This window comes from Gekko japonicus, unplaced genomic scaffold, assembly GCF_001447785.1.
Source record: "Gekko japonicus isolate JY-2015 unplaced genomic scaffold, Gekko_japonicus_V1.1 scaffold257, whole genome shotgun sequence".
Classification (NCBI taxonomy): Eukaryota; Metazoa; Chordata; class Lepidosauria; order Squamata; family Gekkonidae; genus Gekko; species Gekko japonicus.
The window spans coordinates 386,883-402,033 of record NW_015171509.1 but is presented as its reverse complement, the minus strand read 5'-3'; the positions used below and the strand labels follow the sequence as shown (position 1 = coordinate 402,033).

At 41.4% G+C, this 15,151-nt stretch overlaps 1 protein-coding gene across 1 annotated transcript in view; it reads left to right on the top strand.

Moving 5' to 3' along the window:
• Positions 1–5,442: 5,442 nt before the first annotated feature.
• TMEM232 (transmembrane protein 232) overlaps positions 5,443–15,151 on the top strand; it is a 191,072-nt gene continuing 181,363 nt past the window's right edge. Inside the window, exons 1-3 of the mRNA XM_015419320.1 lie at positions 5,443–5,489; positions 5,993–6,104; positions 11,051–11,156. Coding sequence (XP_015274806.1) covers positions 5,443–5,489; positions 5,993–6,104; positions 11,051–11,156 — 265 coding nt within the window. The remainder of the gene's footprint in view (positions 5,490–5,992; positions 6,105–11,050; positions 11,157–15,151) is intronic.

Genomic DNA, 15,151 nt, shown 5'->3' with positions numbered 1-15,151 from the left:
GGGGGGGGTGAGTTTGAGGTGTGGAATGGAGTGTAGTCCAATCAGCTTCCATATGCAAATAACCTTGGAACGCTGGGCGGGACTGCACAAAGCAGCCAGTCAACCCAGCCAGTGTCTTCTGAGTGGCAGTTTTTCCGGCCTAACACTAAAGGGGCCAAATTTAGAATGTTGCGAAATAGAACGTTGCTATTCAATTATTATAAGGGAGAGATTCCAATTGGATAGGCCAAAGCCCCCCCTTTCTTTGGCATCTTGAAGTGCTTTCAGTCTTATTCTGGGCCTCTTATCTTGCCAAATAAATTTCAAAATTGCTTGTTCCAATTCCCTAAAGATTTTTGGGTTTTGGAGGATAGGGATTGTTTGGAATAAAAATAACAATTTTGGAAGTATATTCATCTTAACTGCTGCAATACGTCCCAACAATGATATCTGTCTTTCCATTTCTCAAGATCCTGTTTTGTCTTCTTCAACAGTTCTTTATAGTTATTCTCTTGTAGAACACTGCATTTATTTGTCATTACAATTCCTAAATATTTTAATTTTTTCTGCAGTTGAAAGCATTTTGTAAGTAGATTGCCCTCTCCTCTTCCATATTTTTAGTCAGTATTTTGGTTTTATGAATGTTAATTTTCAGACCAGCTACTAATCCATAAGCTCCCAATTCTTGTTTCAAAGTAAAAATTGAATCCAGCGGGTTCTCCAATATAAATGCTAAGTCAATGCCAAAAGTTTATATTCTTCTCCTTTTAATTTCAGGCCCTTAATCTCTTTCTGTCTTCTTATAGAATCATTAAGTATCTCCAGGGGTCATTTCATAGAAAAAGAGGTGCAGGAGCTCATTAGCATAACTCATTAGCATAACTTATTTGCATATGCCACACCCCCTGACAACACCAGAAGTGTGTCAGAAAGCAACACCCACTGCTCAGGCTCCACTGGACTGTTTTGGATTGCCAGCTATGGGGGGGGGGGACGGGAACGTGCAGAGCTTGTACCTGAATAAAACTTGGTCTTAAAGGTGCCACTGGACTGTTTTGGGCCGGGGGGAGCTCTGCAGCTTACCTGACTGCTTCTTGCTCTGACTGAGGGCTGCTGGGAGTAGGGGGTGGGGCTTGTTGCATGTGCCTGCCCCCTGGGCTCCTTACTGCCAGAGCTCCGCTCCTGTGGCGCTCCTGCAGGAAATGACCCCTGAGTATCTCCAGTACAAATATATATAGCAAAGGGGATAAAGGACATCCCTGTCTCGTCCCTTTTTGAATTTTGATGTATTCTGTCTGTTCCCCATTAATCATTACCACCGCTTTTTGTTTGGTATAGATTGCCTGAATCATCTTCACAAAATTGGCACCAACCTGTGCCTCTTTCAGTGCTTCCAACATAAAATTCCAGTTGACGTTGTCAAAGGCCTTCTCCGCATCTAGAAATATCAAAACCAATTGCTTTTCCGGATGGACTTCATAGTATTCTATTATATCTAGAATACTCCTCACATTGTCTTTAATTTGTCTTTTTGGAAAAAAACCCGCTTGGTCTTTGTGTATTATCTTTGATAAAAGTTTTTTTATAATCTTTCTGCTAAGATTGAGGCAAAAATTTTATAGTCCACAATAAAGAAATCAATCTGTAAGTTTTAATTTCTTTTCCATCCGAATCTTGTTTATGAATTAATGAAATTTTCTCTTCTTTCCATGATTCCGGAATCTCTCCATCAGTCAACATGTTATTACAAACATCTTTAAAATGTAATTGCAGTTGTTCCTCAAAAGTAAGGTAAAATTCTATCGGTAGTCCATCTGGACCTGGTGCTTTACCTTTGTTTTGTCTTTTTAAGGCCTCTACTACCTCCATCATTGTAATAGGTTAAGAATCTCTCTTTTTTTTTCTGAAAGTTTTTTCGGTTGGTGATTGTTTAAATATTCTTTTATCTGTTTTATCTGTTTTGTCTCAGTCTCTTTTATCCTATCTTCCATTTCTTGTGTTTTAATTTCTATATTGGCTGTAGAAGTATTCAATTCAGTGATCTTCTGTGTATTATCAGAAATTTGTTTCTGAAGTGCCCGGAGACTGCTAGAGAATTTTTCTGTTATGTCTTCCATTGCTTTTTAAATGGGATTGATCGCTGTCTGAATGGAATCTCTGATTTCGTCCATGATTATTTTGATAGGTTGAATTGCTTCAGCTATACTGCTCTGAATGGATGATTGCACCACCACCTGCATTTCCTTTTGTGCTGGCAGTGAAAATTTGGATGTGCCAGCTGTTAATGTGCTTGGTGAAGCTGTTGGTGTTGTTTTCTTCAGTTGGCTTGATTGGCCTTGTGATGACATCTTGCTGTTCAATCCAGTGGATTTTGGTGGACTTATAAGGTTTAGCAGGTTTCTCCAATAGCTGATACTTGTCCCAGTCCTTTTCCTGCTTCCATGTACTATTATTATTCCCCCCCCCTTTAAATATTATTGCCACCTCTGGTAGGTTGTTTACAAAAGTCCAGGTTTGCTGGCCAGTTACCTTGCTCTTGTTTATAATAACATCACTGTTGCACTGGCAGTCTTCCCAGAGTTTATGGTGGAAGATGGTAGTTAGACCTACTAGGTAAGAGCAGGCATAGTCAGCTCCCCATCAATACCTTTATTTATTGATTTATCATAAACAAGGCAGACTTTGGGCACTCTTGGATTTTGGCTACATTGTTTAAGGTAGAAGCCTGGCCTTGTCATTTTTTTAGTTCTATTGATGCTGCTACAGTCCTAAGCTGAGTTATACACTTCTAAGTCCACTGAAGTCAATGGCCAACTGTACTTAGGATTGTAATGCAACCTTTCATGCCATTCTAGTCATATATATGTGCTCCTGCTGCTCTGGTCATCCACTTGAAAGTAGGGTATCCAGTTCCAGATCGGGAAATACTGGGATATTTGGGGGGTGGAGCCTGAGGAGGACATGGTTTGAGGAGGGGAGGGACTTAGAGTCCACCTTCCAAAGCCGCCATTTTCTCATGGTGAACTGATCTCTGTCACCTGGAGATCAGTTGTAATAGTGGGAGATCCCCAGCCACCACTGGAGGTTGGCACCACTGGAAGTTGGAAGTCATGTAGATATTTTATCATTCACAGTCTTCTTTAGAGCTGATTTGTTAAATTTGTTATGCCAATAAAGGTAATTGAATTGAACTGAATTGTTAAGGTTTTTTTTAATGTATATTCCAACTTTTCATTAGCATACTCAAGTTGGCTAAAAACATTACAAATTTAGAGTCCAGTGGCATATAAAACCAACAAAGTTTTATTCAAGGTATGAGCTTTCGTATGCACATACAGTTTTTCTAATTTTTTTGGAAAAGTGTGCATGCACACAAAAGCTCATACCTTGAATAAATCTTTGTTGGTCTTGCAGGTGCCACTGGAGTCTAAATTTGTTTTACTGCTTCAGACCAACATGGCTGACCACCTGGATCAATTCTCTACAAAGTTACAGCAAATCATCATGTGCAAATCATTCTTGATTGAAAATTGGAGAGCAGGATCTTACTCTTTGCTGGCTGCAGTTAATCAACTTGTTTAACAGGGGTGATGAACAATGGATTTTGCCCATCCATCTGCCACAGACAGTCTTTGGCAGCAGCAGTGGTGACTGAAAATTTTGACAGAAAAAAAAATTGTGATTTGTTAAACTATATTTTATGCTACAATTGTTTGATTGGCCAAGGAACAGTATTTTCCAGCAGAAGCCATTTGTATATATTTCTAGAAGATTTTAAATTTAAACAACTGCTTTGTGTAGTTTTCACTTTTTGAAATGTTGGCTGTCTTGTTAATATTCATTTTAACTCACAACATGGCTTAATTGCTCCTGCCAGCTCATTGTGACTTACTCACCTACTGTTTGTTATAATGACTTTGTATGTCAGATACAACTTCAAAATTCTGGCATAGCAGACTACAGACTATACATAAATTCTATTTAGATCGCAAGCAAAGACATACATTTCAGGGAAAATCTAAATAAAAACAATTAAAATAATTTTGTTAAAAATTATCCTTACATATACAAATATTCATATGTGATTTTGAAAAGGTAACTGCCATTTCCTTATAGGAACAAAGAAGGGAGGAGACAAAATGGTGTAGACAAGTTCAGCTGGATCACACATCCTAAATCCATCAAAAAGGAATATCACACTGAATCCAGTAGGACTGATTTATTTAGAAAGTGTACGTGCCACCTCTCCAGGGAACCTGCCCAAGGTGGCTTACAAAACTTAAACATAATAAGAACATAAAACACCATAAAAAGTTAGCAATTAAACCCCAACATTAAATAGTCCAACATAAAACACTGAGCTGCTTAAATTCTCCTATTTTTTAGAAGTTGCCTGTGGTTGGATGTTTTTGATGAGGAGTCTACATTGGCTGAGTCTATCAGAAGGATAATGCTGGTGAAAAGAGTACTAAATAGTACCAAATAGTGATGGAGCTGGTTTATGATAGATAGAAATTCCGTACTGTAAAAAGCATGCTTGGTCACCACTTTACTGGTAGGCTTCCCAAGTCCCCCCGGGGGCGGGGAAACCCCTGCCCTAGAGGCCCATTCCCCACTGCCGGCGGATCGGGCCCCGCGGGGACTTGGGAAGCCTTCACTGACAAATAAGTAAACCGGTTTTATTTATTTAAGAATATAACATTGTACACTGTACATTAATTCAACAAGGCCTTTAAAGCATTTCCTATTTAGATTTTTTACTTAGAATTTTGATTCTGTTTATTATGACATGCCAGTCAGAGTGAAATACTTTACTGAGTCCTTTTTTAGTACTCAGACCATGTGGAGGGTTCAACCCTGCCTGACATTGGTGATGGGTGAGTTGGAGCTGAGTGGACCCTCTGGTGCTGCCAGCATGCTGGGGGCATTTGGTGCAGCTGGCCCCAAGGTTCATAGTCACAATTACAGCTAAAAGAGCAGTAAGATGCTCAAACTGCAGAGTGGATCAGACAAAGTATGGCTACCCCATCAGGAACAGATAACTTCACTGGACCTTCATCTCTGTCCTCTGTCTTGATTGAATTTGGATGAATAAGAGATGGTGGCAGTAATGAATCCTCTGTCTATAGTAGACAGATGGTTCATACGGGCATGCTGACCAAAATTATTGGTGTGGTGGGCAGCCATTCAACATGAGCACACACAATTGTGTTTGTTGGTGCAAAACCTGAGCCTTGAGATCCTTCCTGGGCCATCTGGTAGCTATGCCCATGAAGAAGAAGAAGAGATTGGTTTTATACCCTTCACCACCCCGACGTGCGCGTAACTCAGGAGTGACGTGATGATGCCGGGCATGCTGGGGGCGGGGCCACGATCATCTGAGGGAAAACTCTATTATTTCCCTCGGATGGTCGTGGCCCCGCCCCCAGCATGCCCAGCATCGTCACGTCACTTCCGGGTGACATGCGCTTTGTGCGCATGCGCTCCAGCCGCAGCGCGGGAGTCCCCCGGTAAGGAGATATTTCGACTTGGCAACCCTATTTACTGGAGATTTTGTCCATGACTCTTCTTATACAACTCATTAGTCACAATGTCTAAACCCATTGTACCCACTGGGTTTAATCACAGTTGACTGTGTAAAATCAGGTTGTCAGAAGGATTACCAGCTTCCAGGTGGGGCCCGGATTTCTCCTGGAATTGCAATAGATCTCCAGATTATGCAGGTCAGTTTCCCTGGAGGAAATGGCTTTTGCTCAGGTGTGCCCTTCTATTTGAATAACATTGTCAAGAGTCAGATTTTCAGAAGCACTTTGGATATTATCAAGTTTGTGGTAAGAGTGGAAGAGCTAGCAGGAGGTAATAGCTCAGAAATTAAGAATATAAAAACATTCTATGCTATACGTAACAAGTCCTTTTAAAGTATTTCATATTTAAATTTTATACTTGCAATTTTGATACTATTTCTTTTTGAAGTCCCAAATAAGCTAAAATATTTTATTGGGTTATTTTTTAGAAACCCTTTCCAACTTACAGAAGAATTCATTGAGGACTTCAATGACTCTCTACAAACAGATGACCAAGAAAAATTCATCGAGCTAGCTAGAAAAATGCTTGCCAGATGCAAGGTTTGTATACACTACAGAATTTTTAAAAGGACATTCATGATGACCATCTGTTAACCATAAATGTTTACTGTAGCATCTCATAGTTGACAATTAATATAACTGTTACTAATTTACAATGTTCATTATTTACTTAATTTTAACAGTATTTTTTTGTTAAATAGTTGATTAGAATATTGTTCTGGTCTGATTTCATGCTTTGTGATTTTCTGAGCAGTTCTTTTAAGCTAAAAATATGTAATGTGTAGAAATAAAACAGTAATTTAAATTGTGAAGGTATTTTAAAGGCCATAACAGTACCATTCAGTAAACACAATCAAGGAAGCTGTGGGACTAGAGTAATTTCTCTTGTTTTCCAAATGAAATTATTATACTTTTTTTGGCAAGCTTAAAAATCTATTTGCATATCATGGGTGTAGAGCATGAGTTTTATCATGAAGTCCATCCGGCCTCCTCCACTTTTTATTTGGCAGGAAGAATTCACTGCTAACATCATTCAGCAGAAAGCTTTTATAATTGGCACTGTTCCATAGCTATCATGGTAAGGTCTGGCAGATTTGGGTTATATTTACCTCCTGACAAGATTAGCATTAGATAACTTATTAAGACAGCTCCATAATAGACATGTAAAAGTGCAATCTTCAGTGTGGTATGCTATTCACTGACAAATAAGTAAACCGGTTTTATTTATTTAAGAATATAACATTGTACACTGTACATTAATCCAACAAGGCCTTTAAAGCATTTCCTATTTAGATTTTTTACTTAGAATTTTGATTCTGTTTATTATGACATGCCAGTCAGAGTGAAATACTTTACTGAGTCCTTTTTTAGTACTCAGACCATGTGGAGGGTTCAACCCTGCCTGACATTGGTGATGGGTGAGTTGGAGCTGAGTGGACCCTCTGGTGCTGCCAGCATGCTGGGGGCATTTGGTGCAGCTGGCCCCAAGGTTCATAGTCACAATTACAGCTAAAAGAGCAGTAAGATGCTCAAACTGCAGAGTGGATCAGACAAAGTATGGCTACCCCATCAGGAACAGATAACTTCACTGGACCTTCATCTCTGTCCTCTGTCTTGATTGAATTTGGATGAATAAGATATGGTGACAGTAATGAATCCTCTGTCTATAGTAGACAGATGGTTCATACGGGCATGCTGACCAAAATTATTGGTGTGGGGGGCAGCCATTCAACATGAGCACACACAATTGTGTTTGTTGGTGCAAAACCTGAGCCTTGAGATCCTTCCTGGGCCATCTGGTAGCTATGCCCATGAAGAAGAAGAATAGATTGGTTTTATACCCTTCACTACCCAAAGGAGTCTCAGAGCGGCTTACAAACTCCTTTCCCTTCCCCTCCCCACAACAGACACCCTGTGAGGTAGGTGGGGCTGAGAGAGCTCTGACAGAAACTGCTCTTTTTCAAAAACAGCTGTGCCAGAACTATGGCTTGCCCAAGGTCATCCAGGAGGTGCAAGTGGAGGAGTGGGGAATCAAACCCGGTTCTCCCAGATTAGAGTCTGCACACTTAACCACTACACCAAACTGGCTCACTGCATGGTGTCAGTTGGGGACCTTGGGTATACTTCTGTCCTTTCTGGCTTAGTATGTATAACTGGTGTCAACAGCACAGCTGCTGGGGGTTCTTAAATTTAACTTTATTCATTGCGATAATAGATTAGCCAAGATTGACAGACAGACAGAATCATCAGCACATCTACATACAATAAAATTTTGAAGCCACATTATAGGCTGATTTCAATAGTACAGACATAATTAATAAAAAGATTTAAGCAGTTATGCTGAGGCACAAAATTTGGCCACCATAAAGGTAGTCTTGTTAGAACTATCCAAGATGAGGAGGGAAATATAAAATTAATCAGTTTGCCTGCAAAATTTAATAAGATTTTGTTATGTATAGAGACTGAAAGTCCCTGTACAGATGATAATTAAAGTTTAACCCTTCTGGATTAACATCATTAATTCTTCCAGATAATTTCTGCTCCTGCTGGGGGATTCTTAATGCTGGGAGTGTGGTTGGGAGTGTGATTAGAGGACTATTCCCAGATGCATGTGTTGCATGTTCTAGTATAACCTCATCCTTCTGTTTTGCTGATGATCAGCCTGTTGCTGGCTGAAAGATTAGCTTTGCCTTCTTATCAGCAGCCTTCTGAGTGGGCCCTGTTAGCCTTCGCCTAGTGAACTGTTGAGTTGTTAGGTCTGCTTTTTGTAAATGTGCAGTTGTGTATTCTGCTGTTGGTGTACTGGTGCGTGCCTACATCCTCCAAAGGTTGGTGTTTCTTTTTCCTGCTGCCCCAAAACTGAACCTTTGTGCAGGAGAGGTTTTGGGCATTGTAATGGGGTTGCAATTAAATTGCAGAACCATGTGGGTGGTATTGCTGGAGTGACCATTTTTTCTTCCCCCTGTGTGTGCTTGGCTAAAGGGACCTATGGCTCCAGGAAGGGACTCAAACCTGCCACTGTAGGTCTCCCTGGCATGTGTTCATTTGACCTTATACTTGTCCCTCCAGTCCTCCTTACTGGGGGACTGCTTACTGGGGGAGGGGTGCTGCTCCCCCCCTTGTGTCCTGCAAGACAGGTTGATGTCAGGGGCATGGCTGTGTCAGCATTTGTTAGTTGGCTGCTTCCATTTCTACCTGTCATGAGTTAGCTGCTTCCATCTCTGCCTGTGCATTGCAATGTGATTGGTTGGGTTGCTGTGGACCCTGGTGAAATCATCTTGGTGTGAGGTCTTGTTTGTACATGTTTCCCATCTGAAGAGCAAGCATAGGATACCCATTAGTGGTGCTGGTGGTGCCACGCCAGCATCAGCAATGTCCTCCTTTTGCTGTCTTTGGATGGGGCTATGATTCAGTTCAGTTAACTGGTTAGTTAATCTGATGTTTAGTGAATCATATGGGGAGAGGGGATTTTTCATTTTAAAAAATTATTGTGAGTTTCCCCCCCACAATTCTGTTAGCTCTCCCCTCCCCAGTTAATACTTAAGATAACAGTTGGGACTGAGATGGCTGGGGGGAAAGCACCAATAGCAGCAGTGGAAAGAAGAAATTTATAAGAACATAAAATAAACATACAGGATCAGAGCGATAGATCAACATCCTGCTTCCAGCAGTGATGAGTGAAACGCCACAGAAAAGTCCACAAGCAGGGCCTGCAAACAACAGCCCTCACCTAATGACTGCAGCATCTGACAATTAGAGGTATTCTGCCTCTGAACCCAGAGGCCCCATTTGTCTGTCAGGGCTAACAGCCAGCTATTCTCCATAAATCTGCCTTTTCTAGTCTACCTCAGGGCTGCAGCTGGGGGAGAGTTGCTGGAAATCCTTGATTGGAGATCACTTGCATGAGCTGGTGCTTTCTGCTAGGGCTCTTTGGGTTGCAAGTAATATCAGTTTCAATTGGTTAACTCATTGATTCAAATACATATGATCAGTTGATCAAGACGTCTTTAATTGGAGGTCAACCTGGGTGAAAACATCAGGAGCTGAAAATTCCTGCAACACATAGATTCTCCCATTCCTGGATATTTGGCAGTGGTTACCTTAATGTTCCCTTCAGAATTGTACAAACCAGGGCTCTAGTCGGGGGGGAGCTCTCAGGTACGGAGCTCCGGAAGAGAACCTCTAGGGGGCGGGGCGGTCACGTGGTGAAGCCCCGCCCCCTTCTTTACCCCGCCCTCTGCTTCGATCCTCATTCCGTTTGGGAATGAGGATGAAGCAGGAGGGTAAGTAGCCGGGCCTTCTGACACACTTCCGGTGATGTCAGGGGGTGTGGCCTTCTGTCACTTCCGGTGATGTCAGGGGGCGTGGCATATGCAAATAAGTTATGCTAATGAGTTATGCTAATGAGCTCCGGCAGCTCTTTTTCTACAACAAGACCCCTGGTACAAACGGTAATTAGAACTGAGACGAGAGACTTGATAATGCATGTAGCTGGCGGATGCGAATTATATGCTGGAATGCAAGAGCCAATAAACAAGAAAAGAATGCATCAATAAAATATATCCCATTGCTCCTACTGAGATTTGAGGATCTGCAATGGATAATAAAGATCAGTTTTCCTGGGCTGAGGAAAAAAATTGTCTCTTGTAGCAGTTGAGAAAAAATATGGTCTGTCACAAATGACGTGTGTTGTGTAATCACTATTGATCAGTTTGGCATATGTTATTTCATTCAGTGGAATGTATAAAGAATGAATTTTGAAATGATAGCAAAAATGCCCTCCTCCTTTTTCTTTGGTTAACAACTGTTCAGGATACAACCCTTGTGCACACATAAACGCTGATCCACACAATAAAAGAATCTACCCCAGACTAAACTAGGTTTCAAAGTCCAAACCAGGAATGCTTATGGGATTTGTTTCAGTAAGATCAGCGTATATGATTTAGTCTTATATAGATAACAGTGTAACAGCCTTTTTACAACTTGGCTGAGGTAATTAATTGCTTTTGTTGCAAGGTACTTCATTGTAATAACACTATGATTATAGCTTACCATTTCTCTTCCATTAAGTGTCAACTCAAGGGATTAAACACCTTGTACTTGTAGCAATTGTAATTTGCATCAGCTGTCTTTAAGTAGGCACAAATTCTGTTCTAAATAAGTTGAACAGAAGTAGAGCCTGAGGGATCAGACCACGGGCTTGTCTAGTCCAGCACATTGTATCACACAACGGTCAACCAGTAGTCCTGGAAGGCCAAACAAATAGGGCATAGAGCTTAGGCCCTCCTCTGCTGCTGCCTCCCAGCAATGGCATTCAGAGGTTTGCTGCCTCAGTACATGCAGGCTCCCTTAATTCACCATGGCTAGTAGCCATTGACGGACCTTTCCTTTATGAATTTGTCTAAGGTACCTATGAGAATACAACTTTTGGACTGATTTGCGTCATGTTTTTCCCTTTGGCTTCTCTTCCTTTGTTGCCTATGCAGAGAAGATCAGGTCTTCGCACATTAGGCTGTGGAAAGCACGTGGACCTTCCAGTAGCATGGACTGAGACTGTCATGTTATCTCAGTGCAAAGGAGAAATCCAGGAAGGTATATTTCATTGATATTCTATTGTTAAGTAGTCTCTTCTTTTCTAAGCAAGGACAGAAAAATTATTAATATTTGCAAGATAATAACCTTCCCTTGGTGCCACAATATGTATAAAATATTATATTGGGGTCAACTTTGGCATAACAGTTTGCATCAATGGACTGGCCTTTTTGGAGTGATTCTTTCGTAAGAAAGCATGTGAAAACATTTGCTTAGGCTATGTGAGGTGAATTTTTCCCCCTGACTAGGTTCATTTCATGTAAGTAGCTAGATGTGAGTTGTGTGGAAAATCAATTCAACAAAATGTTTTTATGAATATTTGTCATGATCCAGACTGTCTTGCACATGGCTATGGTCACATTGCTGGTTCTGGATGCTGACCTGGTCATGCATCAGTAATATGTGGAGTCAGTTTGTTGGCAGATGATGGAGTTGCATGCCAAAGGAGCCTGCTATCTGATGGGCATCCAAAACCAGCAGCTCATATCCACTGAGTGGCTACCTTATTCAACTGAGGAGCCACAGTGCTAGTTGCCCAGGGCCTAATCTCCTCTGCCTATGACATATAGTGCAAAAGGAGTGATAAATTCTATGCTACCATGTAGAACCTTTCAGAGATCCACTTCTCACTGAGAGAATTAAGCTTGGTGCAGTTCTCAGGGCTAGCTTTCCTCCAGGCTATTCATTCTGTTGTGGAAACTGTTGTGACAAGTTGTCAGTCAGTGAGCTGCAGATTTTGTATCTGGCTGCCTTTCTACCCTGAACAGAGGGTCAAAATGGATAGAAATGTACATGTGAAGGATGGTGGTATGAAATTCCATTTTCTGCTGGTGGCCTTCATCTTAAGTTCTGCACAGATGTCTCTGATCACGCAAACTGTGCCTTCAGTGTTTACAGTGTACAGATTGTGATTTAAGAACTGTCAGTCTTCACAGGGCTCCTGTCTTACTTTGGACCTTTCCCAACAATAGCCTATACCTTCAGCTCTGAGTCATCTCAGTCTGCTGGTCCCAGTTTGCCTCCCTATGGCTTTGTCCCATGCAGGGTTGCCGCTAACCCTTGTGGCGGGGGACTCCAGCCCGGCTCCCGGCATGAGTTTTCCCCTCAAATGGCTGTGGCCCCACCCCCAGCGTGCCCGGCGTCATGACGTCACTTCCCTGTGACGTGCACGCGGGGGTGGGGTTTTCCCCGGGGCCCGATTCCGCCGTGGCGGAAATCGGGCCTCCAAAGCGGGGGTTTCCCCGCCCCCCCGGCCCGATTTGGCAGCCCTAGTCCCATGAACTTCAGAACTGACAGAATTTGGCCAGGGCTATCACTCCAAAGGCCATCCCATAGATGAAAAAATGTACTCTGCAACTGGCTTTCTGTCTAATGCCTTATATTTTGATACTTAGCTTTCTACAAGTACAGTACTGCATATATTCAGCATTGCTTGTGATGCTCTTCTTTTCAAGTAGTGCTGCTTTATAAGCCCTTTCTGGAATTAGACATTAATTGGTTGTAATTTAAAATGACACTTAAACTTATGAAGTTAATTTTCCTTAAATAACTGCATGTTTTATGTTTTCCAATTATTTCTATGAATAAAATAGCATTATACCAAGTTAGTTTGAACGTAGTTTTTTTAAAAAAACACATATATGTAGTTTTTTTAAATGGTAAAAAATTGGGCATAAAATGTTTTGGTTTAGAAAAGCAGATAGAGAGAAAATACCTGTCTTGCACATTTAAATATACACTTTGTGTTTAGAAGTGGCTTTGGAATTACTGTAATACTTTAAATTCTGTCTAGATACATGATAGCGTGCTTATATGAAAGTAATAATAATAATGATGGGTAGTTATTAAAGCTTCCTTGGTTCTTTTGGCTTGAGTGAATGGCATGTGGTATAATTATAGAAAGGGTCACTGTTTTCTTGTTACATGAAAATAGCATGATAGATGAAGAATAAATGAACAGAAGAAGAAGAGATTGGATTTATACCCCGCCCTTCACTACCCAAAGGAGTCTCAGAGTGGCTTACAAACCCCTTTCCTTCCCCTCCCCACAACAGACACCCTGTGAGGTAGGTGGGGCTGAGAGAGCTCTTGACTACCCAAAGGAGTCTCAGAGTGGCTTACAAATCCCTTCCCTTCCCCTTCCCACAATAGACACCCTGTGAGGTAGGTGGGGCTGAGAGAGCTCTTGACAGAAACGCCCAAGGTCATCCAGCAGGTGCAAGTGGAGGAGTGGGGAATCAAACCCAGTTCTCCCAGACTAGATTCCGCACACTTAAACACTACACCAAACAGTGATTTGTAGCCTATCTATCTATCTATCTATCTATCTATCTATCATCTATCTATCTATCTATCTATCACAAAACCAAAATAAATTATCTCCTGTTATATAGCTATGCAGTTGGAACCAAAGTTGCCTTCTAGAAATGCAGAGGATGCTTCCTCCTATGTAAGGGGTGCAGCTATTTTAGCTGAATCCTCCCGTTCCCTGCAGACCTCTATATCACACCCTGCTCTGTTTCTGACAGCTTCCCCATCCCCATGACCAACATTTCAAGGAGTACAGTGGGTGGCAGCTTGAAGGGAGAAGTGGCTTCTCTCATAGTCCTTTGGATTCAGCTCATGGAAATGGTTTGTCCTTTGTTAATTAATGTGTTTCTTGCACAAGCAAAATGGAATGTTGGCAGAAAGATCTATGCTAACAGTTATACTTATTGTTATTAGTAGTATGAAATGAGGTAATCACCATAGGTTGCTACCTTCTTTCTTATTAGCTTTAAGGCCATTGGAATTAGTGATTATATTAATATTTCTAAAAGAAAATCTGAAAAGTGAAAAGATACTGTTGTATAGTTTCAGTATGCAGATGATATTCAGAACCTTATATAATTACTTGTTGCTCTCCATTAGCTGTTCATGGATTGAAAGTAGAAGGGGAAGATTAAAAGTCTATTAGACAGCTAATCTTCATCAACTGAGGAGATACACATGCACGCAGACACAATTATTTATTTATTTATTGCCAGGCCTGTATCCTGACAGGTATAAATGTTGTGAATCTTCACGGATAGTAGTCTCCTGGCTATACAACTTGTTATAACCTGGAATAGAAGTGGTAGTTTGCTAGATTTGTAAGTTCTAGGATATGTTCTTCATAAAGAATATATGTTCTTCCTTTAGGGACATCTTTCATGTGGCTAGCTTTCCATGCACATGGATTCACAGCCTAGTGATTGCAGGGGATCTTGCTTAAAGTCAACCTTCCAGTGATCCCTAAAAGTAGGGTTGCCAGGTCCCCCTGGCTACCAGTGGGGGATGGGGGGGTACAGTTGCCAGATCTAGGTGGGGAAACTGCTAAAGATTTGAGGATGGAGCCTGAGGAGGACAGGGACCTCAGTGGGGTACAGTGCCATAGAGCCCATCCTCCAAAGCATTCATTTTCTCCAGGGGAACTGATTTCTATAGTCTGGAGATGATGTGCAGTTCCAGGGGATCCCTAGATCCCACCTAGAGGCTGGCATCCATACCAAACTGCCACAAACTCCAATTACAACATAAATGTAAGTAACGCCAGCAAATGCCAACATTATTTGGGTTTTGGGAGAAATAATTTCTGTTCTTCCTTTCACGAATGGCTGAAACTTCAGGGAAGGCTTAGGTCCTTTTTGGGAGAGAGCAAGACTTGGTAACTTTGCAATGATCTCTTTCTTTATAATTGTGGAGGTTGATCAGGTAAGGTAGAAGAGTAGTGGCAAAATATCACATACAGAGCCAGCTACATGACATTTCATAATGTATACACCAAAATACACTTTCGCCACATTCAGTACTCCTCTTGGCATCTTCCCTAGCTCAGAGAACACTTCTAGCCCCAGTGTTCCTCAGCCCACCCGCTTGGCATCTGAATGACTTTCTAGAATGCTGGGCTTCTGAAACCTGTAATGTTGATTGCCTATTAATTACTATTCATTATTTTTATCAGCTACTAGCGATAA